Source organism: Pogona vitticeps, chromosome 6 (assembly GCF_051106095.1).
Source record: "Pogona vitticeps strain Pit_001003342236 chromosome 6, PviZW2.1, whole genome shotgun sequence".
NCBI classification, from domain to species: domain Eukaryota; kingdom Metazoa; phylum Chordata; class Lepidosauria; order Squamata; family Agamidae; genus Pogona; species Pogona vitticeps.
In genome coordinates, this window is record NC_135788.1 from 99,229,077 (window position 1) to 99,256,525 (window position 27,449).

At 41.9% G+C, this 27,449-nt stretch overlaps 2 protein-coding genes across 2 annotated transcripts; both read left to right on the forward strand.

The window, feature by feature from the left end:
- On the forward strand, positions 1 to 27,134 carry SGCA (sarcoglycan alpha). The gene is made up of 10 exons (XM_020794074.3): positions 1 to 144; positions 2,704 to 2,838; positions 5,000 to 5,151; positions 8,249 to 8,321; positions 11,274 to 11,472; positions 13,849 to 14,011; positions 14,246 to 14,448; positions 17,352 to 17,378; positions 25,352 to 25,555; positions 26,879 to 27,134. The coding sequence occupies exons 1-9, from the start codon at positions 105 to 107 to the stop codon at positions 25,542 to 25,544; spliced, it is 1,185 nt and encodes a 394-aa protein (XP_020649733.2). The 5' UTR covers positions 1 to 104; the 3' UTR covers positions 25,545 to 25,555; positions 26,879 to 27,134.
- LOC110079196 (uncharacterized) lies at positions 18,498 to 19,689 on the forward strand. Its single transcript, XM_020794075.3, has one exon. The coding sequence runs from the start codon at positions 18,586 to 18,588 to the stop codon at positions 19,264 to 19,266; it is 681 nt and encodes a 226-aa protein (XP_020649734.3). The 5' UTR covers positions 18,498 to 18,585; the 3' UTR covers positions 19,267 to 19,689.
- Positions 27,135 to 27,449: the final 315 nt, after the last annotated feature.

Here is a 27,449-nt window from a genome sequence, read left to right on the forward strand (position 1 = left end):
TTTGGACTGTGCTTGCAGACACTGTCAGAACCTCTACAACTCCCTCCCTCCCGTGTCGCTAATGCCAGTCTGCTTCCGTCAATCAAATCTTTCTCCCCCGCAAGATGGCAAGACAGAGCCTGCTTGGCAGCTTTTTCTTTGCAGGCAAGTTTGTTCGTAGTTTTTATATGGGAAAAAGAGGATTGTACCGCTCAGGATGTATGCTTATAGGTATTTTCTCTGTGTGAGCCACAGGTTGGAACTAGAGGTATTTAGTAGGAACTACACAGAAGCTCATTTTAAGACCTCAGGAAGGGTTCAGAAATGAAACGGTGTTTGGGAGCTATTTTAAACCTTTATTTTTTTAAAAAAAAAAAAATAATGATACAATCGTGTACTTCACTCTGGAGAGGAGAACTAACCATACATTTTCTCTCACTCTTCTGTCTCTCATTTGACACCTTTTAAAAGAAGAACGTGCGTGCTTAAAATTCTTAGTAATCAGAAAGCTTGTCTTTCTCGCTGCCTCTCTTAGGCACCTTCTAATTTTAGTGTCAGGCGGCAGCCGCTTTTGTTCGTTGCTTGGACCGGAGGTGGTGGTTGCCATGTTGGTTCAAGAGAACAGCGAGTGACAGCACGGAGGAGACAAACTTTCCCAGGAACAAATTTCAAGGAGTGTAGAAGTGCACAGGCTTTTGAGTTACACAGAATTCTGGTCTGGCTGAGCTAGCACCTAAATTCGGCAAGGCAAAAGCCAAATCTCAAAGGCAGTGTAATGTAATAAGCTGTGTTAGAAAGCTTTCATGGATGGACATAAACTGGTTAGTTTAGAGCTGGGCTCCAACAATTCCCCAGAAGACAAAAGAGTTGCGTTAACGGAGATTGCTTCGTTCAAAGTGCCCTTTCTGGTATGATGACACCTGTGGTCACAGTGACCATTTGAATTGATTTCTGTTCACACTTTTTAAAAAATCAGCCTCAAGTCACATAGTATTTAAACCGGTGACCACGCTCACATGCACTGAATGGAAACTGATTTATTTCTGGTGATTTAAACCAGTTTTGGTAGCTACACTGCTGAAACTTTCTAGTTTCTAGGGTTAGGTATAGTGCTTCTCAAACTTGAGTCTCCAGATGTTCTTGGACTACAACTCCCAGGAGTCCTGTTCAAGCCGTGTTGACGGCATCTTGGAACTGGAGTCCAAGAAAATCTTGGGAACCCAGTTTGAGGACCACAGGTACAGAGCACTTAGAAGAGATTCACCAGTCTCCTCTTCGGAGGGTCTCCCTAGGACTGTGCAGTTTGCCCGAGGCTGGGTGTATTCTCACCCGGGAGTCACAGTGGACCACTAAACTCCAAATTTCTTGCTCTGCAGCCAGGCACTCCTGCTCACTGAGCTATCCAGAAACCAATTCATTAAAATATTTCAAATATTTATTTACACAGTTGGCTGCCAGAAGTACTTGCTATGAATTAAAAGGTATCACTGATTAGATGGGGGTCTTACCCTAATGGCAGGAATATCAAGAGCGCATAAATAAATAAATAGATAGATAGATAGATAGATAGATAGATAGATAGATAGATAGATAGATAGATAGATAGATAGATAGATAGATAGATAGATAGATAGATAGATAGATAAGAAGCAAAAAGAATTTCTGCATTTTTTATTTCTATAAAAATAAATCAATATTAACATTGAAAAGAAATACCGTAATAATAATTTCCTATTTATTCATTTAAGCCTTCATGGTTTTCACATCCATTTCAACAGAGTCCCAGGATGGTTTACTTTATTTCTTAATTTATTGATTGATTTATGCCCCGCCTTTCTTTTAAAAGTATTATTGTTGGAATGATAAAACAAATTAAAACAGATACACTGAGAAGGCAGTGCCAAGGAATGCCTAACATTATCAGACTCTGACCAGCAGGACAGAGGGAAGCATTTGTCACTGTAATGCTCTGCCTCCTCCTTTATTACTGGGAGGAAATCATTTAAGGATGAGATCCAGGGTTGGTCTCAATATTCTTGTGATGGTCCATGGATCTGGGCCTGGGACTGGAAGGGCTTTGGATCCAGTGGAACCAAGGCTTCTCCTGGTCTGCTTATACCCCATCCCAGTCATTGCTGTTGTTTTTGTAAGTATTGTGTGATGAAATACAACAATGTAAAATAATAATCAGCAGAAATTACTGTATTTTTCGCTCCATAAGACGCACCAATTTTTTGGAAGAAAACAGGAAAATATAATCTGTTTTCTTCGCTCCATAAGACGCACAGACTTTCCACCCCCCTGTTTTGTGGGGGAAAAGTGCGTCTTATGGTGTGAAAAATACGGTAATACCAATCCGAAGCAAGAGAAAAGAAAAGCTGTTGACTGGGGAGCAGTTTGGTTCATTGCAAGACAGACAAAGCTGGCTTCTGAGCAAGGTAACTCATTTTGAATTTCAGCAACGCAGAATTTCCAGTTTTCCAATAGTATCAAATTTTTCTTTGGGCTGTATTGAAATTTGGCTAACCCTCAGCTTTTCAGAGTAAAGGGCAGGGGACAAGATAGAGAAGTTGTCTTCTCTGTGGTAATGACATTTGGGGCTCATTCGTAGAGTTGCCATAAGTTGGAGACAACCTGGCAGCGCATAACAACACGAACAAGACGTTTTGTGCAGTCAAATTACTGTTTTGGACCTAATCCCACATCCTCTCTGCTCTCTACTAGGACTCCTTTTTAGCAGGAGTTTGGCCGACACCCTACCTGTCCTCACTCTCCCTGCGATGGTTGGAAAAATTTTTGTCCATGAGTTGGAAAGAGAGGGCTTCAAAGATGCCTTTCCCTCTCCCATGGACGACAAGGGTAAGGAGATCCAAACTTTTCTTTTGCTGCTGTTCATCTCTTTCTCGTCCACTCATCCATCCCTATGAAGAATTGATTGATTGATTGACTGACTGACTGACTTGCACTGGTCACACTGGCTAATGAAGGTTGTAGCCAAGTGACATTTCTAAGTTCTGTTGCCAATATTGGCTGAAATCCTGTTGGGGAGTCCCAGTAGGCCATTCCCTTTGAATCAGTGAGAACTGGGTGAGTCAACCCTTCCCTAAGTTCCATTGATTCAAGTGGGTCTAATTGTGACTTACTTTAGCATAGTAAAGGGCAACTAGAGCAGGTCCATTTGAACTAATGGAACTTAACAGTGGAGTTCACTGACCAAATCCCCACTGACTGAGTAGGTCTACTTTAGGGTGGCTTACTATGCCAAGCAGTAGGATTTCAGTCACTGTTGGCCTTTTTTTTCTTGTTCTTTCTCTTCTCGATCTAGATCAGAGCCTAGAAGTGATCATTTCTGCTCATCCAAAGAATTAATTCTGTTTTCCATTAATGAAGAGCTAACTGCAGTGCATTACAGCTGTAATTAAAGGAGGAACAATTTCATTCTTTCTTTGGTATAATTGCAGCTTTTTACTTACTTCACTAGTTAGGTGCTGCCGAATAAAAAAATCTGGTTGTTCTAAAAAGTTAATTCAAAAGTAACTATTCTAGGTGGACTTTTAGGGGCTTTCAAAGATCCATCCATCCATCCATCCATCCATCCATCCATCCATCCATCCGTCCGTCCGTCCGTCCGTCCGTCCGTCCGTCCGTCCGTCCGTCCGTCCGTCCGTCCGTCCGTCCGTCCGTCCATCTATCTATCTATCTATCTATCTATCTATCTATCTATCTATCTATCTATCTATCTATCTATCTATCTATCTATCTATCTATCTATCTATCTGGGGGACGTGGTGGCGCTGCGGGCTAAACCGCAGAAGCCTGTGCTGCAGGGTCAGAAGACAAAGCAGTCGTAAGTTCGAATCCACGCGACGGAGTGAGCGCCTGTCGCCTGTCCCAGCTCCCGCCAACCTAGCGGTTTGAAAGCATGCAAATGCGAGTAGATAAATAGGTACCATCTCGGTGGGAAGGTAAACAGCGTTCCGTGTCTAAATCACACTGGGCATGTGACCACGGAAAGATTGTCTTCGGACAAACGCTGGCTCTATGGCTTGAAGAGCGGGATGAGCGCCGCCCCCTAGAGTCGGACACGACTGGACAAAAATTGTCAAGGGGAACCTTTACCTTTACCTTATCTATCTATCTATCTATCTATCTATCTATCTATCTATCTATCTATCTATCTATCTATCTATCTATCTATCTATCTATCTATCTATCTATCTATCTATCTATCTATCTATCTATCTATCTATCTATCTATCTATCTATCTATCTATCTACCTACCTACCTACCTACCTACCTGCCTGCCTGCCTGCCTGCCTGCCTGCCTGCCTGCCTGCCTGCCTGCCTGCCTGCCTGCCTATCCCCACCCACACCCACACTCACACTCACTTCCACTCTTTATTTTTGTTCTTCCATGCTTTTCTACCCTCCCTCCCTTCCTCCTTCCTTCCTTATCCATTTCCAGCACATTCCTGAAATGTCAGGAATGTCACCTGCTCATATCTGACCTGTCCACTCTACTTATAGTAAAAGAATCAGTAAGATGGTAGGAAAAAGTTGGTTGAACAAAACCCATAAATTTCCTTGTCTGCTATTAGTTTCAAATTACACATTATACACTATTTGTCATTAGGCGAGGGAATTTTCAAGTACTGTAGGACATCTGACTATCAAAGCACAAGCTTTTCAAACCTCCTGGAGTTTGCCAATTAACTTACTTCTTTTTTTCTGATGGGACAGTAGGAGATAATTGTAGACTTCATGAGTAAGTATGATTATCCAGAAATCAAAGTCTACCAGAAATCCTCACTGGAATGCTAACATGACTTCATCTTCTGATGATATGTTGTCTGTCATGTACTGTTTATCTTGATCAATCCACTGAATCTGTTCATAAACTAATATAAATTCTGGCCTTGTCTGCTTTGTCCTTTCAAGGACCAATCTTCTTGCTAACATTGCCCACTCTCTGGTGGCAGACATACAATAAATGTTTAACCTTGGCCTCATATCTTACAGAACTGGCTGAAGTTCCCATCACCTTCCATGCCAACCTTCTAAATCATCCTGACCTGCCCCGGTGGCTGCGCTATGTTCAACGCAATCCCTTTGAAACAGGATATCTATATGGATCTGCAACAAGTGAAGATGTTGGTGAACAGACAATTGAGGTGTGTAAGTGTATTTTAACTCCCCACCAAGCAGAAGGATTGTGTGTTTTAACTGAGTGCATAGATGGTTTGTGACCAGAATGTGTGGTGCCTTACTCCCAGTTTCAGGGGTAGAGTTCCTCCATCCCCTCTTGAGTTCAAGAAACTCCATTGTCTGAAGGATTTCTTGAACTAATGGTTTGCCCAGATGAAACATTTCTTCCTGTAAAGGTACCGCATTCATTGCTGGTGGTTTGAGTATTTTTCCCACCATCCATCTGACACAAGGCTTGGCCCGATGTGATCTATTCCTTTCCTGCTGCCTTTCCATGCTTTTTTGTTCTTCCTGATGAGGGTGCTTTAAATCCTTTAGTGATTTGTTCTGTAGATATAGACAGCTTTTCCTATGGAGAACTCACCTCCACATTAGAGCCTCTGAATAGGAGGTTTTTAATTAGCACGCCATTTTAGCATTTTATCAAAAGAAATAACAAAGCTTCAGGCAGGGACAGGATTCCTAGACAGGATTTCAAAGATCTCCTGGAAAAAATACACCTCTTTCAGAAATGTGGTTCTTTAAAGTTCATTGTGGGTATGAATTCCTGTAAGCTCCACAACCAACCAGAGGAAACCAAACCTAGTAGAGGATGTAGAACTTTCCCCCTCTTCCAGACAAGCTTTATGTTTAAGTCCAGTTAGTCTCTCAGGTAGCACCCAGATTTTTATTTCTATTGCTAAAGTTAAACTTTGCTTATGCCATCACAGTTGGGGGGTGGCCCCTCCTATTTTGAAAGAGCATTGCTCTCTTTTTGAACAGTAAAAGGATAGTTCTGAATTTGAAAGACCATCCAGCCTGGATTTAAGATAAAGAAACATGGTCGGGAGAGCAGGGACCTTGAAATTTGACATCAGGGGCACCTTGTCAGTTGACCCATTAGGCACATAGGGCACCTGATCCCAGGTTCCCCACTGTGATGTAGGGTTGCCACTACTTACTCATCAACAAAGAAGAAAACAAAATAAGACATTGGTACACATAAAATTAAATATGTTGATTTATGGGCACAGATACCAAATTAGAAATACATCTCTCGTGTGTGTGTGTGTGTGTGTGTGTGTGTGTGTGTGTGTGTGTGTGTGTGTGTGTGTGTGTGTGTGTGTGTGTGTGTGTGTGTGTGTGTGTGTGTGTGTGTGTGTGTGTGTAGACTTTGACCAGGTGACCTGCATGCCTCAGGATGCCAGCTTTGTAGATAAACAATCGGGGTGCGAAAATAGGCGATATCTTTATAGACCACTAAAAATCATCATACAGTTAGTGGTATTTTGTCGATAAAACTCCACTTCGTCAGCTTTGTACCAGTGTAAAGAACATAACATCCAAAACCTAAAGTCTAAACATACACGGCAGGATGGGTTTTGCCAGGAAAGTTGCTCTTAGATGGAAGTCAGGAGTCTGAGATAGCTGTAACCATCAAACAGCAACCAGAGTCTTGACTTCCATCTAAGAGACAAGCTGATGAAATCCATCCTGCCAAGAACTGCTAAACTCAACATCTAAGAGTCAGATTAACGCCAAAATGATGTTACCTAGTGGTTGCAGTCCTGCTCTGCTGATGTTGAGAGTCCACGTGCCTCCTTCTTGGTGGGGAGAGGCAGCTATTTCTTAGTATCCTCAATTCCACTGCAGTAGAATGTGAATGCAAAATTAGGGAATATCTGAGGATTCTTGATTTTTCTCTCTCTATGTTTAAACCAGACATGGACTGGGCAGCCCATTGAATAAGGGGATACGTCAAGAAAGAGCTGTCTGGGTCGCTCAGTGGTTTACGCATCTGGCTGCAGAGTCAGAAGCTGTGAGTTCGGTTCCGCATTGTGCTTCCTGCAACTAGCCTGTGTGGCCTTGGGCAAGCTGCACAGTCCCCGGGTGTCCCTAGAAGAAGGGAATGGTAAACTATTCTGTGTATTCTCCACTGTGAAAACCCTGGAAAGTATTGCTGTAAGTCAGAATTGACTTGATGGCACACATTTAGAGGATTGTCCTCAGGCAGCTTTTTTAAACAGAAGGTTGTAAAAGAAGACACGTGGCTACACTACTGGGCCGAAAAGTATCGCGGTTTCTACTTCAATTATAGGATCTCACCCCGCCCCCACATTTACACTCCTAAATACAAATTCCCATGTGGTTGAAATATAAATCAGTCTCTCTTTGTTCTCTTGTTTCTGTTGATGGGTACATGAAAATGGCAAAGCCAGACAAGGGCAAAGCATGAAGCTTCACTTTTCCTTTAAATCCAGGAAATAGAACTGCTGAAAAGTGAACAAAAAGGATTGTACATGGCATGGATGGTGGTGGTGGTACAGAGAGGCATGTTTTGAAAATCCCATTGGATCCCTTACTAGCACTTGGGTCTTACGTCCATTGAGATCAGCAGTCACCAGGCTTTTTAGTGGCCTCTCAGAGGCTGTAGAGCGATGCTTCCCAATCTTGGGTCCCCAGGTGTTCTTGGACTACATCTCCCAGAAGTCCTAGCCAGCTCAGCTAGTGGTAAAGGCTTCTGGGAGTTTCAGTCCACGAACCCCTGGGGACACAATGTTGAGAATTATTGCTCTAGAACTACTTTTTAAGAGTGGGTCACCTGCCTCCCTGTTAGCTATCTTTCTATCATTCATCTTTTTATTTAAGTAGGAATAACACAACTGACTTTGCTGCAGAAAGAATATTTAACTGAGTGGGTGAAGTATTTTCTTTAGCAGGTGATTTACATCTGGTGTTCTAGTTTTTTTTACATTGTTTCATGATAAGCTTTTTTGTGTTTGTTCTATTTAACTGTAAGCTGCCTTAAGCCCTTTTCTTGGGAGGAAGACAGGATATAAATCAATGAAATAACTAAATACATAAATATCCCAATGCCAGATCTGAATGGGTACTTCTAAATAAATAAGACAAATAAATAAGAGGGTTTTTTTTTGCTTAGTCTATAAATCTGGGTTTAAGTCTCCAAAACATTTTTTATCCTCTGTTGAAATTCGTTTTTTGTCTTGAAGGGTGCTTTGTCATTCTTGTTATTTTATGAATAAGTAACTGAGGCACCACATTACTTTCTTTTCCTTGTGGCAGGTGATGGCATATAACAGGTATACCTATGAGACTGTGAGGCAAACAATGATCATACATATTTTCACCTCTTCAGGTAAATGATTCATCATTTGCATGAAAGATATGCTGCAGTTATATTTTCCCTTCCTTTCTTTTCCTTCCTCAACTTCATTAGAAATACTGTTGTTTCATTTAAAACATGGTGCAGATACTCACTTCCTAGTTTTTAAAAAAATAAGCTTTGTTTGGGTTGTAGGGAGAACTCTGTCTGGCATCTTGTGGGAGGGAATTCCAAAGTCTGGGAGCAGCAACAGAGAAGGCCCTCTCCCATGTCCCCACGAAATGCACCTGTGAAGGTGCTGGAATTGTTGTTTAGTCATTTAGTCGTGTCCGATTCTTCGTGACCCCATGGACCAGAGCATGCTAGGCCCTCCTGTCTTCCACTGCCTCCCAGAGTTGGGGCAAATTCATGTTGGTAGCTTCGATGACACTGTCCAACCATCTTGTCCTCTGTTGTCCCCTTCTCCTTTTGCCTTCACACTTTCCCAACATCAGGGTCTTTTCCAGGGAGTCTTCTCTTCCCATAAGATGGCCAAAGTATTGGAACCTCAGCTTCAGGATGTGTCCTTCCAGTGAGCACTCAGGCTTGATTTCCTTCAGAATGGATCTGTTTGTTCTCCTCGCAGTCCAGGGGACTCTCAAGAGCCTTCTCCAGCACCACAATTCAAAAGTATTTTTATAATTTCTTTTTTATTGCAATAAAAATTAAAAGTTAAAAAATAAAAAACAGCTACGTCAGTTTTGACCTGCTGTTTCAAGTGTCAAAAGGAAGATTCAGATTTGCCTCTTGTTTTTGAGCATGACGCATAAGTACAGTATTCTAAACAATGAATTGCTTTCTTTATAGCCCTTGTTTCAATATGTTTTCCCATTTAAGTCCTTGATTTTGTGAGGCCTGTAGGAAATTCTTACTTTTGTTGAGGAGAATAAAACCTCCTGACAGGAATGGGACCATACATATTTTCTTTGTTTTCCTTTTCTTTTGCCACACTCAAATGTATCCATCTGGTGAGCTGGCAAATGATGATAGGCTAGGCTGTGGTTTCTTGAATTTTAGCTTCCACCATTACCTGAGCTAACTGGTTTGTTAGCTAGCTGCAGACCAGAATGATGAACCATAGTTTGTTGCTGGCTTATGAAATTTGCTTTGTTTAAGTCAAAAGCTTACAGTTACGTCCAAATTCAGAACTATGGCTTGTTATAACCTAGCAAAAGGAGCAGGAAGGAACTAGGCCAGAACTGGTCTCAATATTATGTGCCCAAACTGAATGCTGCTTGTATGCAGAGGTTATAGATCTATGGGGGGGGGAATAAAACCCAGCCAGTTTTGTGGAAGACACATGAAGATCAGAATCAGTGAAAACTCAAGTAAAATACAAAGAGCTCAGAAGGATTTCTTCAAAAACAAAAAGGACTCAGGAAACAACAAAATGGAAATGAGAGGGGTAGCACTACACTCTACTGAAGTCTCACTGCATCCAGTGGGGTTTGCTCTCTAATTTGCTTATGGTTGCAAGCTTAATGCAGGTGTGCAAAAAATGATGCGCTAAGGAACAGCCTTTTCCCAAGACACTTCAATGATTTGTGATCAATGCTTGGAATTCTTATGAAAACAACTGGTGTTGGCAAACACAGCATGGAATCTTCTTTCCTTTATGCCAGGCTATGGTGTGGCTATATTTAGAATATTATTATTTCATATCAAAATTATATAATAGCACTGGGACGATTATCAAAGCTTTGGAAGTACTTTGCATAGCAGGACAGGCTGAATTGTCGGGTTTTTTTTTTAGTTTAGATGAAAGAAGGACTAAAGAGCACAGTGAAACTTTTTTTAATGGTTATTGATCAGAGATATTTCCTCTCTTTCTCGTAATAACACAGTAGAATCAATAAACCTGATTGGCAGTTTATAGTGCTTTTAGAAAGGCTTAGACAAATTGACAAAATGTATATTTATTGTGTTGTAGACTAGCCTTCCCAATATGGCATACTCCAGAGGTTTCTGGGCTGTACATCCATTATCCACAGCCATTGTGAACTAGCTTTGGGCAATTGAAGTTGTTGCAGCCAAGAGCACTTGGAGAGGGCTAACCCTTGGAGTAGCCCAATGGTCTGTGCTCTGATCCAGCTATGAAGGGTCTTAAGATGGCTGTTGTGAGAAGAGCTATTCCTACACACCTCACATGGCCATCTGTTTAACTTTTATGCTATAAAGATTACAGTGGTGCCTCGGTTGACGATGTTAATTCATTCCAGCGAAATCGCTGTAGAGCGAAAACATCGTCAAACGAAATAAAAAAGCCCAGTGAAACACATTAAAACCTGGTTAATGCATTCCAGTGGGCTGAAAACTCACCGTCCAGCGAAGATCCTCCATAGGGGCGGCCATTTTCCATGCCTGTGCAGTGAGGAATCCATCCCTAAGCACAGCGGGGGGCCATTTTCTTCAGCCGGTGGCCATTTTGAAACCCGACGATCAGCTGTTTTTGATCGTTGTAAAGCGAAAATTGGTTCCCAAAGCAGGGAACCGATCATCGCTAAGTAAAATTCCTCCATTTAGACTGTCATTTTGTGATCACAATTGCGATCGCAAAAACCTCATCATAAAGCGATTTCCTCGTTAAGCGAGGCAATCATTAAGCGGGGCATGACTGTAGTAGGATTTGTTTCGGCGTAAGACCAACTTAGTCCAACCTCAACTTACTCCCAACACCTCAACTTGTTTTTCTGGTTTCAGTCCAACAGACCATAGTTTTAGTGTGAGGGAACCAGCTTGTGTCGAGACTGTGAGGTTTGATGTCTTTGCTACATTGGCATACAGGCATCAGTTTGCCCTTTCGGGGGAGACGTGCATGCAAGTGATTCAGCCTGGATTTCATGGTTTTACTAAAGTAGGCGGCCACTGAAGTCAGCCCAACCAGCTTGGTCCCTCCTATCACCTCCTGCTTCTACTTTAGCATCCTTCTGTCCCTTTTCTCTTTAGATGGAGAGATGCCGTATCAAGCTGAGTTCTTGGTGAAGAACTGGGATGTGGAGGAAATGCTACCCATCGATGCCCAGGAACTTTTTCAGCAAGCTGTGGACAACATGTGGGAACAAGAAGGCCTGACTATCATTAATATCACCTCAGCCTTAGACCGAGGAGGGCGTGTACCTTTGCCGATTGAAAACAGGAAGGAAGGGTAAGGTTTTGAAGCCATTAAATCTGCTGGGGAGTGGGTGGGACGGCAGCCGGATACAAACACTGTCAAGCATTTGGTCTGTTCAGAGATGGCTCAGGAAGATCTCTATAGGGCAATTCACATTGTCTAGGCTGTTACCTCATGGCTAGAGTTGGAAGAATTCACACAATTATTTGGGAAGTGTGTATGTGTGGGAAATCACAAGGCAACCTTTCCCTTCACTATCCTTATCAGCTTCTCTAGTCCTCCTCAAGGCATGCTTATTTATCTCTATCAGCTATATGCTGCCTTGGAGAGTATTTTCAACAGTTGGACAATACAGTAAATGGAATAGGATGATGGATGTTAGTCTTTTTCTGACTCTGTTGTTTAGCATTCGTGTGAATCCATATATGTCATTCTATCCCAGAACATTTTAGGGACAAATTAGGCAATGTCTAATTCAAACAACTGCATGAATAGCACTCTAAAAGAACATTGCACATGTCTCCTGATATCAGTTGGGACCTTGATATGAGATTTAGAAACTTTAATTATTTGTACCTTCCTTTGTAGTCTAGATTCCCTCATCCTTCATAACCATTTGGTTTTGGAGTATATGGAAAACAATGGAAGCTGTTTAAAAAAAAAAATGCAAAGAGCAGTCTCACCCTCCAGATCTGGATTGAGATTATAGCTCAATGGATAGGGATTAAATTTCCTAGACCCCTTTACCTTGGTTCATATTTGCATCAAACAGTCCCTGGCAATTTCTTTCTTAAAAGCAGTTTGCACGGTTGCTAATTGTATGAATAGAGCTTCATGTAGCTTTCCTCACAGCAGTACGGCAATGGAATCAGTTACCCCAGGAAGTGGTGAGTGCTCCAACACTGGAGGCATTCAAGAGAAATGTAGACAACCGCCGGGCAGATATCCTTTGATTTGTATTTCTGCATTGAGTGGAGGACTTTAACTCAGTGGCCTTATAGGCCCCTTCCAACTTCACTATTCTATGATTCTATGTGAGATTTGTGACACGGGAAGACTACTTGGTTGAGAATCATGGCTGAGCAGGGTGTTCCCTCCCCCTAGTCTACATTTTGCATCTCAAATTAAACCTGTCATGCAATACTCCTTAATGTTACAGTGCTAATAGTCAATATTAGGCCAGTGTTCTTTGGATGACTGAGGCGAGAGCTGAGGCAGAGTGAGGCACCTGTCGTAGATGGAAGATGTTAGGGTCTTCCTGCTATTTTTTTCCTTCTGAACCCCCTCCCCTCTTTCGAGGACAAAGCTGTGTGTAATTTACAACCATTCTACATCTGCTAACTGGCCTAATTCCCTCCCCTGTGGCAGGGCACTCAACCTCAATGTCAGGGTTGAAATTCGGCCCAGCTGCGAGGCCAGTTGACTTTGGGTGGGGAAGGGGATTGTCTCTTGCCTCAGGCAGCAAAATATCTCGGGCCAGTCCTAAATAGGAACGGAACCTTTTCTACATAGAAGCTGTTGTTGTTATGTGCTGTCAAGTCTGAAGCGACTTATAGGTACCCTAATAGGGCTTTCAAGATAAATAAGATATTTAGGGAGTGGGTTTTACCAGTTCCACACCCCCAGTGATTCTCTACTCCTGAGTTCTAGTCCATCACTCTATTCACTACTACATCACACTGGGCATGGAAAGCAAGGAGGCTACAAACTAGCATGAATGGTATATACTTTGGTAACTAAGCCACAACTAAAATGGCTGTTCAGATCAGAAAGCAGTAAGCCTGTTCATCTATGGATGTTCATCTATTTGGCCTAAAGACAAAACCCAGGCACTTTATGCTTCACAATCTCATGTCCCAAATCAACCCTCCTTCACACGGATCGTTAGTTATGTGCTGTCAAGTCAGAACTGACTTATACTGATTCTAATAGGGCCGAGGTCGGTGAGGTATTTAAAGAGCGGTTTCACCAGTTCTGTTCCTCTAATGAGTTTCCATGGCTAAGAGGGGACTTGAACACTGGTCTCCAGAGTCCTAATCCATCGCTCTGTCCACTAAACTACAGTGGTTTTCCCTTTTACTCCTTCTCAACTACCAAATGTAGCATATGTGTATGTTTGGGGGATTGACTTTGTTTCTTTCCATCTCTGTCATTATACAGTAATTTTCTTTCCCCTTTACTTGGCATGCTCTGTTTCTTCCAGAGCTTGGGGAAGTTACAAGTGTTAGGATCCCCCAGTCAACATGGCCTCTGGATGGGTGATTATCGAAGTCACAATCCAAATTATGAGTACTGATTATTTCCTTCCTTCCTTCCTTCCTTCCTTCCTTCCTTCCTTCCTTCCTTCCTTCCTTCCTTCCTTCCTTCCTTCCTTCCTTCCTTCCTTCCTTCCTTCCTTCCTTCCTTCAGGGTTTACGTCAAAGTGGGTTCTACAGACCCATTCACAGAATGCTTAACGGAGGCCACATCCCCAAACAACCGTTTCCGCTGTACGCTGGAGCAGCAGCCGGTCATTTCGTGCCATGACAGCTTCAGCCCTCAATTCCAGATTGACTGGTGCAACCTTACTTTGGTGAGAGGATATTGGAGGAAGAGTGGGAGGGTGAGAAGGAGCGGTGCTTAGAAAAACTGTGGATCTTTTTGGACTCTGCCTCCCAGTACCTCCTAGGCAGCTTGACCAGGGTGGCTGGGAGATTGTGATAGTTGTAGCCCCAAAAAAGAGTAACTTTTCCAGAGTCTGCCAAGGAGCCGTTGGACAGCTTTGCCAAGGCAGTCTCTCCTTCCATTCTCTTTTCCTCTTTCTCAGGCCAGTCCCACTAGGAAGAATGTCACGGTGCTGATTTACGGAGATGGGGTGCTTGAAGAAGGCAGCGAGTTCAATCCTCCAGATAGTGTTCCTGACAGGGAGTTCTTTGATGACTTTCTCCTCACTTTTCTCCTTACTTTCCTCTTGGCGCTTCTCCTCTGTCTCATCCTGGCCTACATCATGTGCTGCAGGCGAGAAGGAGTGTAAGTTGGGCAAGTAGGCAGGAGGGAGCTTGTGGAAGATTTAAGGGGAGGCCATGTGTTGTCTGTATGGAATGTGCAGAAGCAGATCGGTAATCTGCAAAAAGCCAAATTGTGTATTAAAAAAACCCATCAACCCATTGGCCAAAATCCCCTTGTGTAACTACTCAAATTGCGTAACTTTGGAGCAAATTGCCCCAAGTTAAGAGGTCACCATAGATGCTGAATCACACAACACAGGATTAGATAATGTCTAAATTTCTTAATTTAAAGCAATTTGCCTCCCAGAGTAACACCATAACTAGGCAAGATGTTCAGAGCTATTATATATGATGGGCTCCATCCCTCTAAAAAGGAACATTAGGACCTTCTGCAGAACCAAAGCCTGGAAAGTTACTTGGGAGATCTTCAGGTTTCCGGAATCCTCTAATCAGCATTACCAGCATGCAAAAGTAACTTTCCCAAGTTTTATGCATATATTACTCAGGAAAGGTATAAGCCTTCAGTCTCCACAAAGTCATTAGCAATGGAATATATTCCCTCTGCTTTCCCCTCGCAAAGATATTTTTGTTCAGCTTGGAGTAAAACTGTAAGTCACAAAACAGAAGTGGTCCCAGCCTTTCCCTGTTTGATATGAGGTCCCTGCCATCGGGCAACCATAATCCAAATGACTAATACAAAGTGCCATAGTATGAAAGAAGACTTGGAAATATGCACAGCCAATAAATGAAGCTCATGTTCCTACCTAAAGAATGCACATTAATTCACAAAACAGGTAACTGGTTATGTGCTTTTAAAAGACGGGCCAGACAAGCAATATGCTCATTTGCATATTGTAATGAAGCACACTTGATTTTTTAAAACATTTCTGGTGTTCTCTTTTAATATTAGACAGAATTAATAGGATGCATGCTAAGGTACATAGCTAGAGAGTTGAGGCCTGCATTCTGTAACAGAAAAGTTAGCCTCTGCTGGCCTCAGCTACCAAAATCCCATGTCTCACCCTCTCATGTTCAGCAAAGTCATCAAGCTTTTCTAGAGTTCTTGCTTGCTTTTTTATAAAATAAGTTAATCTTTTGTCTGTAGGGGATAGATGGTTGAAAGACGTGGAAGTATAGGGGTGCTGGGGGCTTGCAAAAATGGTTGTGGGGGTACATGCAGTGCCCAAGCTGCATGTTGCCCACCCCATTCTGAAGGTACCCCTTCCCTATAAGGTACCCTCACTCTTGCAACTCCTCTACCCCCACCTGCAGAAAAGTCTTATGTTTTCTTAAGTGATGCCACCCCTTCTCTGCTTCAAACCTCCTCTTGAAGCATGGTCTGCCGTTCTCCTCCCTTGACTATGAAATGTGGTAAAGTTCAGTGTATACTGTAGCAGGGACGTGGTGGCGCTGCGGGCTAAACCACAGAAGCCTGTGCTGCAAGGTCAGAAGACCAGCAGTCGTAAGATCGAATCCATGCGACGGAGTGAGCGCCCATTGCTTTGTCCCAGCTCCCGCCAACCTAGCGGTTCGAAAGCATGCAAATGCAAGTAGACAAAAAGGGACCACCTCGGTGGGAAGGTAACAGCGTTCCGTGTCTAAGTCGCACTGGCCATGTGACCACGGAAGATTGTCTTCGGACAAAATGCTGGCTCTATGGCTTGGAAATGGGGATGAGCACCGCCCCCTAGAGTCGAACACGACTGGACAAAAATTGTCAAGGGGAACCTTTACCTTTACCTTTATCAGTGTTTACTGTTGTGTACTGACTTATTTATCGGTAATACAGAATGCATAAGATATGTAAGAATCAACTTTTTTTTTTCATTTTCTTTTTTCCCTTACGATATGAACCAACTCTTTATTTATTTAACTTCCGTATATAGCAATCTCTGAGCAGTTTAAAACAGTAAATTCAATCAAATGAAACCCAAACAAAATAAACATACAATTAAATCAACAAATAATTGGTTCCGTGATACAAGCAAACCTGACTTTAAATAAAATAAACACGTAAACAACTTAAAAAAGCTAGGCCTACATTGCACCTCAGCTGGAAATGTTTTCTCAGCAAGAGCTGTAGCTTAGGATGAAACAGTTTACACAATTAGCAATTGGAATAATATTCTTCTTCTTGGGCGGGTGGGAGCTTAATCTAGTTCGAGATCCTAGAGTAGGGTGAAGATATTACCCTTTTGTCCTGTTTTGTTTGGAAGGAAAGTTCCAATTTGAACTAAATGAAGTTTTCATCCAGGACAAATAACAGATACATCCCATGGTGATGCAGATCAAGGGGATTCTTAAGAGCTGCACTTTTCTATGCTCTGAAACAGGGTCAGCAAGACTACGCTGGACAGTTTATTTTAATTAATTTTTTACCTCACTTTTCTCCTTAAAAGGACCTAAGGCAACTTACATTATTAAAAGACACAATAGTGAGTATACAAATACTAAAAATGATTGAACAAATACCATACTAAAAAAACATCAGCAACACCTAAACACATTCAAAGCAGTCAGGTACAACAATCCATTTAAAAACCACACTCAGGCAGTGAGTCACTCAGGAAAAGCTTCCCTGAAGAGAAAGGTATTTGCCTGATTGTGGAAGGATGGCAAAGATGGGGTCAGTTTGGCCTCCTCTGGAGAGAGTTCCAGAATCTGGGAGAAGCAATAGAGAAGTGAGCTCTCTTGAGTCCCTATCAAGGTGGTGGGATTGAGAAAGGCCTCTCTTGATGATCTTGACACTCGAGCAGACTCATAAAGGGAGAGGTGGTTCTTGAGATGCCTTGGGCCCAAGCCTTTTAGGTTTTATAAGTTAGAACCAACACCAACACGGTTATTATTTTGATATAGCTGAGTCTGCTTTTGAGAGAGAAGATGATCTTGTCATAATCACTGTTTCTCACTTTGTTTTCATTGTAGGGCCAAAAGGGACATCAAGACCTCAGAGTAAGTTGATATCTCCTTTTGAATATGCTGCATTCTCAGTCACATTGGGTTTTAGTAAATGCTTTTAATTTCTCGAAACTCTTGGCTATGTGATGTCATCATCATGCATTCTATTCCCATCCACCCACAACTGTGTTTCTGTTAATGAAATCTCTTTTCCCATGGCAGTCCCACAGTCCTCGTTTCAAAAGTGAGGTGTCCTAAAGCAAACACAATGATTTTAAATTTAAAGATGAGGGTGATATCTTTATTAGACCACTAAAATCCCACAAAGTGAAGCTAGCTTTTAAGTCTCACAGGGCCCTTCATCAAAAGTATCACCCGGACATGTCTTTGGAATGTGTGCAAGGGCTACATGGCTTTTTCCTTTTATATATTATATATATATGATAAAGCCACAGAACAGCCTCTCCCAATGTTGTGCTTTGAACTACAATTCCTATCATCCGCAGCCAGCATAGCTTTGTCTGCTGAGGTTATTGAGAGCTGTAATCCCATGCATTTTCAGGACACTAAACTGGGTGAAGAAGCTGCCATTGAATGCTGCAAGTCACAGTTTTAGGATGTACCAATTCTGCTTGTTAATCAGGCTCTTACCATCAGCCTGAAATGTCCATGTTCTTTTTCTAGACTGTAGCTCCCAGGATCCTAGAGCAAGTGGTTCTCAACCTTGGATCCCCAGATGTTCTTGAACTATAACTCCCAGAAGCCTTCATCACTAGCTGTGCTGGTCAGGATTTCTGGGACTTGTATTCCAATAACTGGGGACCCAAGGTTGGGAACCACCACTCTAGACAGCATATTCTAGTCCAAAGAAATAACATTGCTATGTTGGACCAAACCATTAACAAGGATGCATGCACAGCACATGCAGATATCCAAACAAGGACATCACAGAGTGCTTGTGATCCCATAATTCACCAAGCTGTTCTCATGGCAACCATTTAGTTCAAGCCCCACCCCTTTAACCTCATAACCTCTGGCAGTGGTGGGTGGCCCAGCCATAACTTCCTTGAACAGGAATCCCACCCAACAACATCTTCCGAATTGTGTAAGGCAGACCCCCTGAAGACTCCCAAAAAGAACCATCTGACCAAAACACCCTTGAACTTGGGAAAATACGTGAACTACAGGAGACGTGCCTGGCAAGCTTTTGGGATTTGGACCATGGTGGGGAAGTAGCAACTCAAGCCAAACCTGAGAAGAAATGGGTAGCTTAAATGAAACTCCAGTGATTTTCTCATTGCCAAGAATAGAATATCCAGATGAAGGAAATTCCGAACAAGTATCTCCCTACTTCTCCGACTCAAAGATGCAGGAAAACGAGACCTTCGATGAAGCACAACCATCTTGCTCTGGCCTGCATTTACAGACCAAATCCAGCTCCAGGACAAAAAGTCAAGAGACCCAGAAACCTCCTTTCCCTTGGAAAACCCTTCTGCCCAAACGTGGCATTTCCAAACTCATTTTCCAGGTGGTGGCTTCCGCAGAGAAACGTACCGGTGTATCCCTGCAAGCTCTGAAAAAGAGCGTCGTTGCCACGGGCTATGATCTTGAGAAGAGGAAGAATTACTTTAAGAGAGTCCTGAGGGCTTTGGTTGCCAAGGGTTTGTTGAGGAAGCTGACTGGCCATGGTCTAACCGGGTCCTATGCCATCAGCAAGATGATGATGAAGGTGCTCAAACGGAGGAAGAGAAGAAGGAGAAGGAGGAGAAGGAAAAGGAAAAGGCAAAAACAGGTAATCGTAAATCTCAAGACAAAGAAAGCTGCCAAAAGAAGGAAGAGGAGGAGGAGAAAGAGGTCAAGGAGAAAGAAGAACAAGTCAAAGAACTCAGACTCATCTGGATTGTGTAGTCAAATGCCAATGACATCCAGTTTCCACAACTGAAGCTGATTGTAAGGAAAAATAATAATAAAGTGCCATATTTCAATTCTCTTTTTTGCTTGTTATTTGGACCATGAGAAAACTCTTAAGAATTGTGAATTTGTGCTTGCCTCAACCTAACCATTTTTCATGCCTTACCACCCTATATACTGTATACACAGTACAGCTCAGTCCATTCAGTGGTATCTTTTGACTCCCCAGCATAGCATCTTCAGCAGGCAGGAAGGCCTGCTGTGTAAAGTTCTGTTTTAGGCAGACCATTTGTATATGCCTAAAACTTGATTCAACACTATACATGAAATATTAATTCCACATTTCTGTGTCATATGACCCTCAGGCCATTTAGCTTGGTTATGTAGATCAGGGGTTCCCAAATTTGGGTCCCCAGATGTTCTTGGATTAAAAATCCCCAAAACTTTCACCACTAGCTATGGTTAGGGAGTTGTTGGTCCAAAAACATCTGGGGACCCAAAGTTGGGAGTCATTGAGGTAAACAGATAGGGGCTGGGATTCTGTGAGATTTCCAGAACTTGCCACACCTAATTGAAGCTAATTGACAAGATGCTGGGGCACATCTCAGTTGCCCATTTGGGTGCATGAACTGGCATGTGACCAAGATGCACTTTATCAGTTAGCTATAGCAAGTTGCACAAATGTGAATATGAGGATTCTGGTCAGTCTACAGATAGAAATAATATGGAGATTATTGACCACTATATTATTTTTGTTGTCAGAAACTGGAGGATTGGTCTTATCACTATTTTGAAAGAATTGTTACATTTAAAAGTCTCGAAGGATAAAGATATAATAACAATTTGTCAATTTAAGAATAGCCCCTTTATCCAATTAAGATTACCCAGGCAACCAGGTCTACAGAGTTTTTGGCCTTCAGTTTCTATGATCCCTTTCTTCATTAGCCATGCTACCTTGGGCTTGTAGGTGTTGTATACCCAAATATCTGGGGAGGAGGGGACACCAGTTTGAGGAAGGATGTTTTCTGAAATGGCAGAGAAATGAACTGCCTCAGTTACTAATGCTTGGCATTGACTTCATGAGAGTTAAACCCAACCTGGACATCAACAAACAAGAGCTTTTCTTTTTCTTAATAGGATTAAGAGATAAAATAGTTTCCCTTCCTTTTTTGTTTCTGATTTTGTTGTAACATATTGTTTCCTCCCTCTCTGAGTTTTGCATGATATTTTGACAAATGCTGGGATTCTACAGTGAGCATTAGTATTCTAATACATATTTTTAAATGAATGCAATTTATTTATTGCATGAATACTTATTTGTATCTTTCCTATAACTTTCTAATATTTCCTTCTTTCCTATATTGTAATAAAATGTTATATCTTAGAAGAATGGAAAAGCTAAGGTCTACCCATCTCTGTATTTCATATTTTGAGTTCCATCACCACTTTATGCAAATACACTTTTAATTTTTTTAAATTGTTTAATTTTCAGAAGTAAAGGCACTGTTGATTTTTAAATACAGGTATTGCTTTATTGTCATAAGGATGCAGAAGTCCATTCCAGAGGACAAGTTAGGCATCCTTCAAACTTTGACTTGGCTTTGAACAGCTTGAATAGAAGGCATTCTGCTTCTGTTGGAAGCTCTCTTAGAGGAATCGACCTTCCCTTGCTTCTTGGTGGCGTTCCTGCCACTTCTGGATCTAGTTGGGCCATTTTTCTTCTTGCTGGACCCCTTTGCCTTCTGACCTCTTCCTTTCACCTTTGGTTGCTGTCGTTTCTTCCGCAAGTCAGGATTGACCTTGAAGGAGCCTGTGGCTCCGGTTCCTTTGACTTGCCAGAGCTGCCCTTTAGCCACCATGCTTTTGATAGACCTCAGGAAATAGCGCTTCTTCTTGGCCATGTCGTAGCCCATGCTTGTCACAATTTTCTTCAGGGCTTGCATGGACAGGCCTGACTTTTTCTGGCATGTGGCCACAGCTGTGAGGATCAGCAAGGAAAGATTGGTGGAAGGTGGCTTGGGCACAACAGGTCTGGATTGGCTGAACTGCCGAACAACTCTTTGGGTATGATTTGAATCCATGGCCATCCGTGCCCTAGTGGGGGTTCTGCCCCTTTGCAGTGAAGGATCCAGGAGGGCAGGAGACTCTGTTGACTGAGTGTTCTGGGAAACTTCAGATTCTTCAGTGTTTTCTGACATTGGAGGTGAAACTATGTTAGCTGAGTCAGAGGCATTGACTGAAGAAACTGCTGGGCATGCAGTTGACTCCATGATATTGTTCAGAATGGGCTTTTTGTTTGGCCCCCTGCTTTAACACGTAGATATTTTTGGCAGTTTGAATCTATTCTTGTATCTGGTTGAAAGGGAATCGTCTTTCTTTTTTTCCTTTCCTTTCCAGATCTGAAAAAAAAGGGGGGGGGGGATCAACAGGGAAAACAAATGTCCCTTTTAACCACTTTTTGAATTGTATTGTCCATAAATGTCTGCCACGTCTCTCACTTAATATAGATGGATTTGGAGGAATTGTGGCACTCAAGATAGGACCACATTCACAAAGTCACTTATTCATTCACTCACCCACTTCTTGTCTTGATCAATGGGATCCTTGAATAAACAACTGCTTTCTTGTGAGAATCCCTCCTCGAGTTTTGACATCCACACCTAGTATCACTTTTTAACTTCCCCCAACAATAACAGGTTGGGTAGCTTGGCATGTAGAGGATCTCAAGTTGATGGTGCTCTGCTGCAAGGCAAATAAATCTTATCCATCTCACCAAGACAGTTTGAGTATTCAGGCCTAGCTGGTTGTCATGGTCAGCTTTGTGACATCATCTTGGTGGTCTGTGATGTCATGAAAACACCATCTGAGAGTTTACATCACATCTGTACTCTTACTACTCAATAGTATGGTGCCCCCCAATCAATTTTCCAAACTTTAGAACCATTCATTAGCCAAATAAAATATGAGCGTCTCCCAAATATAACTACAACATTGTTTAGTATTTATATTATATATGAAGGGGTGGCAGTTAGGTTGATATGAAAATAGGGGGAAAGGGAATGAGATGTTGGTCAATTATGTCTGTCCAACAGATTCAGGCCCCCCAAATTAAGTAAATAGTGCCTTAGGAATTTGTGGTAGTTACATTAGTAGAATAAAGCAGGCAAATAAAGTGAATGTACATCTGTTAATTAGAGAGTTAGAATGCTCATAGAAAGGTAAATGGAAAAAGGTATGTTTATCATTCCAAGAAAGTCAAGATAAAACAGAATAAAATATTTATGTTGAATATAGAAGCGTCTAGAACCTGCTTCTGTATGTGTCCAGTGGTGGACCTATACTTTGGGGGCCCTGAATCTTGAAAACTTATAGGGGCTTCTTCACAACCCCTATTTTCAGTGGCTATCCACTATTATCTTTTTCAGTGGGGTTGCTCTTCAACAGATTTTTAATAAAAAAAAATATGGACCAAAGTCACTCCTGGGGCCCTCTGGAATTAGGGGCCATGAAGCTTAAGTGTCATTGGCCCCTAATTCCAGAGGGCCCCAGGAGTGACTTGGGTCACTTAAGCTTCATTAGTTTCATAGCAGATCCACCCCTGTATGTGCCTATGTACAGAAGGCTAACATGGAGGCACATTCATGTGGCTGCCCATTGCAGACAAAGGGGAACCAAAAAGTGAACGGTTGCCTTGAGGAAGGCTGGGGTGACCTAAGGAGGAGGTGACCAGTAGCAAAGGTCAAGATGGACAGCACAGCCAAACCCACCTAGATATCTTTTGGTCTGCTCTCCCCGCCACACCAGTTATTTCAAATACGACTTTGGGGGCACTTATTTTTACATGTGCTAGTTTGATTGGAAAATAAATTTATTTATTTATTTATTTATTTATTTATTTATTTATTTATTTATTTATTTATTTATATCCCACCCATCTGGTCAATTGACCACTCTGGGCGGCTAACAACACTTAAAAATAAAACAATTAAAAATAACATCAAAAGTTAAAACAATTTAAATATAAAATTTGTCAGTTTCATTTTTTCCCACATGCAGAGTTTTCAAAACTCAAGTTCTTTGTGCTCTGAATATGAAAAAAAAAAAAATCATTAACTTCGGCAAATTCTCTCAAAAAAGGAATTGGAACAATATTTTTACCCATCACCACTGGCAAAATTCAACAGATGTAACTACGTACATCCAATGGGCAATATTACCCTTTCCTCTGTATAAGTGTTAAAGATGAAGAACTTTTCGGGGGGGCGGAACTAGAAACTCAAATCTAATACTAGATCTGCTAACACCACCAGAGAGTGGACGGTTCAAAGAGAGGATTGGCTTCTATAAAGATGGGTGTGTAGTCACCTTAAATAAGCATTAAATATATATAGAGAAAAAATGATTTTGTACCCAAAGGCTATGTATGTCATCATAGACTTGATTGGTAGAATGGGATTTACCTCAGCGGTAGAAGTTAGAACATTTCTGAAATTAGGCCAGTTTATCTCCCATTATAAATGAAAGCTGGAGGATTAATAGTAGAACTGTCTACCTAAAACCAGCCAGTCAGTGAAGCACAGAACTAAACAAAGGGGCACCCACTTCATGATTTGAATAGCCACCATCTAGAAACAAGGAAACAATGCGGAACCTCTTTTAATCAACTGGAAGAAGCATTCACGGCAGGGGTGGATGCTTCCAGGAACCATAAGCATTTCTGGCAGGCTTGCCTTTCTTTTCAAGTCTTCATCTACACATGTGTGAGGCATGGATTTGGTAGGCTTCATTCAACAATGAAAAGAGCTGGCAGGGACAAATGAACCCTCCCAGTACCCATGTCTTGCTTAACTCCACTCCAGTCCATTGCTACAGATGCTCTCTTCCATTTTCAGACACATCTTGGGCCAGTCAATTTCTTTCTGCCAGACCAACCTCACAAGGTTGTTGTAAGGATAAAGGGTGGAGGAAAGCCACGTTTGCTACTTTGAACTCATTGGAAGAAAGGAAGAAAATTAGTGTAACTAATGATATTACAATAGTCGTAGTAGTGATGATGATGATATCACCTATTTATTTATTTGTTTATTTGTTTGTGCTGCCTTTTTCCCCATAGGGGACCCAAGGAGTCTCACAACAGCTGAAACTATACAACAATCAAGAGTTTTAAAATACTATATAAATATCATATTAAAAAATAGCTCGTATATGAAGATTTTTTAAAAAAATAAAAATGATTTTAAAACATTTTAAAAAGATTTAAAAATCTCTAAGTTCAATAAACAAAGTATTATATTCACGAAGGCTTTCATGGCCGGGATCTAATGGTTCTGCATTTTTCGGGCTCTTTGGCCGTGTTCTGAAGGTTGTTCTTCCTAATGTTTTGCCAGTCTCTGTGGCCAGCACCTTCAAAGGACAGCAACCTGTGCTCTGAGAGCACAACCTGAGAGCACAACCAGAACAACCAAGCAAAGTACGGTATTCCTGAGGTATTGCTTAAAAGCCTGCATGAAAAGGAAGATCCTATGCATTATCTCCCTCTCATCCATTGATCCAGCCTTTATTTCCACTGCTGTCTCACTTAGCCAAAAGTGCAGAAAAGTTTCTGGAGCAGTTATCCATGATAAGGCAAGTTGTGGTGGAAGGAGATAGTTCAAAAGTGGTGTGACTCCGTGGTTAATGTTGGGCTGGAATTCTGAAAATCCAGATACTAGTCCCCATTCAATTGTGATACTCACTGGGTAGCCTATTTTGACAACCGGCTAACTTATTTTTGCTTCAGTTTTATACGATTGTTGTTACCCATGCAAAACTTAACAGAATGTAACAATATAAAAACAGAAGTACATAAATAAACAAGTGTTTAAGAAATATTTAAGGAATCGTTTGAGGAAGGTTAAGGAAGGTTGTTGTGGGTTTTTCAGGCTCTCAAGTGCTGTCCTCTGAAGATGCCAGCCACAGAGACTAGCAAAACGTTAGGAAGAACAACCTTCAGAACACGGCCAAAGAGCCCAAAAAACCCACAACAACCATTAGATCCTGGCCATGAAAGCCTTCGCGAATACAAGGTTAAGGAAACTCACCCCTTTTTTTTGTGTATGTGTTCTTTTGCTTTTCAGTATCCAGATGGTGCATCATCATACAATCCATGACAACACAGATGAACTGCGGCAAATGGCCAGTGGTCGAGATGTTCCACGGCCCCTCTCCACATTGCCTATGTTCAACGTTCGCACTGGCGAGAGGACAAATCCCATGCCAAGTGGCCGCTTTGACAGTGCTCAGGTGCCTCTCATCCTGGCTCAGCAGTGAACCTTTCCCAGGTTTGTGCAATCGCTAAGCTGCATAAATATAGACCCAGAGCTTTAGAAAGTTACATATTTGGAGTATTAACTCCCATTGGTTTGGGGAGTTATGAAACAAAAATGTAACTTTTCCAAGGTCTGCTCCAAAGTATAACAGTTGGAGGGAAGTGTTTCATTCCAATCCCTCCTCACCAGAGCAAGTAAATTCCCAAAGAAGTAGCTATTTAGATGGAGAGACTCCAACAAAGGAAAACCTATTCCTTCTATCTAGCTGGCTTCACCATCCAACTGCTCTTACTGTTACAAGGTTCTCCTTATGCTTAATTAAAATGAAGCCTTTTCAGAGAGTCATAGAATCACAGAGTTGGAAAAGACCACAGGGACCATCAAGTCCAACCCCTTGCCATGCAGGAACCCCATCAAAGCACTCCCGACAGATGGCCATCCAGCCTTTGCTTAAAAACCTCTGAAGGAGACTCCACCACACTCCGAGGCAGCATATTCTACTGCCGACCAGCTCTGACTGTCAGGAAATTCTTCCTGAGATTCAGGTGGAATCTCTTTTCCTTTATTTTGAAACCATTGCTCCTTGTCCTAGTGTCTGGAGCCATGGAAAACAAACCTGTCCCTTCCTTGACATGGTAAAGGTAAAGGTTCCCCTTGACAATTTTTGTCCAGTCGTGTTCGACTCTAGGGGGCGGTGCTCATCCCCGTTTCCAAGCCATAGAGCCAGCGTTTTTGTCCGAAGACAATCTTCCGTGGTCACATGGCCAGTGCGACTTAGACACGGAACGCTGTTACCTTCCCACCGAGGTGGTCCCTATTAATCTACTCGCATTTGCATGCTTTCGAACCGCTAGGTTAGCGGGAGCTGGGACAAGTGACGGGCGCTCACTCCGCCGCATGGATTCGATCTTACGACTGCTTGGTCTTCTGACCCTGCAGCACAGGTTTCTGCGGTTTAGCCCACAGTGCCACCACGTCCTCGGCATGACATCCCTTCAAATATTTAAACATGGCTATCATGTCCCACTTAACCTTCTTTTTCTAAGGTTAAACATTCCCAGCTCCCTAAGTTGAGAATGTTTAGCCCTCATAGGGCATGGCTTCCAAACCTTTGACCATTTTGGTCACCCTCCTCTGGACACATTCCAGGTTGTCAACATCCTTCTTGGACTGAGTGCCAAATTCACCTTGCCAAAAAAAGAGAGTCTCTTCTGTTCAATTGGAATCCTATTATAGTTTGGCCATAATAAAGCTGGTGTTCCCCCTTGAAATGAGCGGTCAGAAAAAAAAAGTTGCTATCAGACTTTTTCTCCAATGTTTTTCTCTCTCCAACAGGTCATATTGGATTCTATTTTTGGAAAGAATCCTATCAAATACATCTCTTGGTACAGACACAACTTTTTAAAGAGCTTGGAATGACGGATTTTGCTGTGTTGCTTCTTCCTCACTTTGATCACTTTGGTGATTAGGATTTAATCTGGGGTGGTGATGGGAATGTGTTTCATTGCTATCAAATCTCCTTGAGTATATGAATGAAAAATGTCCTTTGATTATCATATGGCAAAATGGGGTAATAAAAGTTTGAATTTACTCTTCTGAATTGTTTTCTTCCACCAAAAAATAGCTTTTAGAAGCCTTGATTCCTTGCTGAAGAACTGCAGCACCCAATTAGTATGGGTTTACCATTTCTCGAAATAGACAGCCTAGTACCCTGAAAACATTTTCTGTAAGGATGTAAATAGTCCCCGGCCTCATTCTTCTGTGTGAGGATGAAACTGGCAAACTCTACAAAGACTATAAGACTTTGTTTTGAGATTTTTTCCATTTGTAGGAAAACTTATTATTTTTCTTTTGCAAATTGTGCAATTGAACTACTATACCTGCTACCTTGTTGCATGGACTTTTA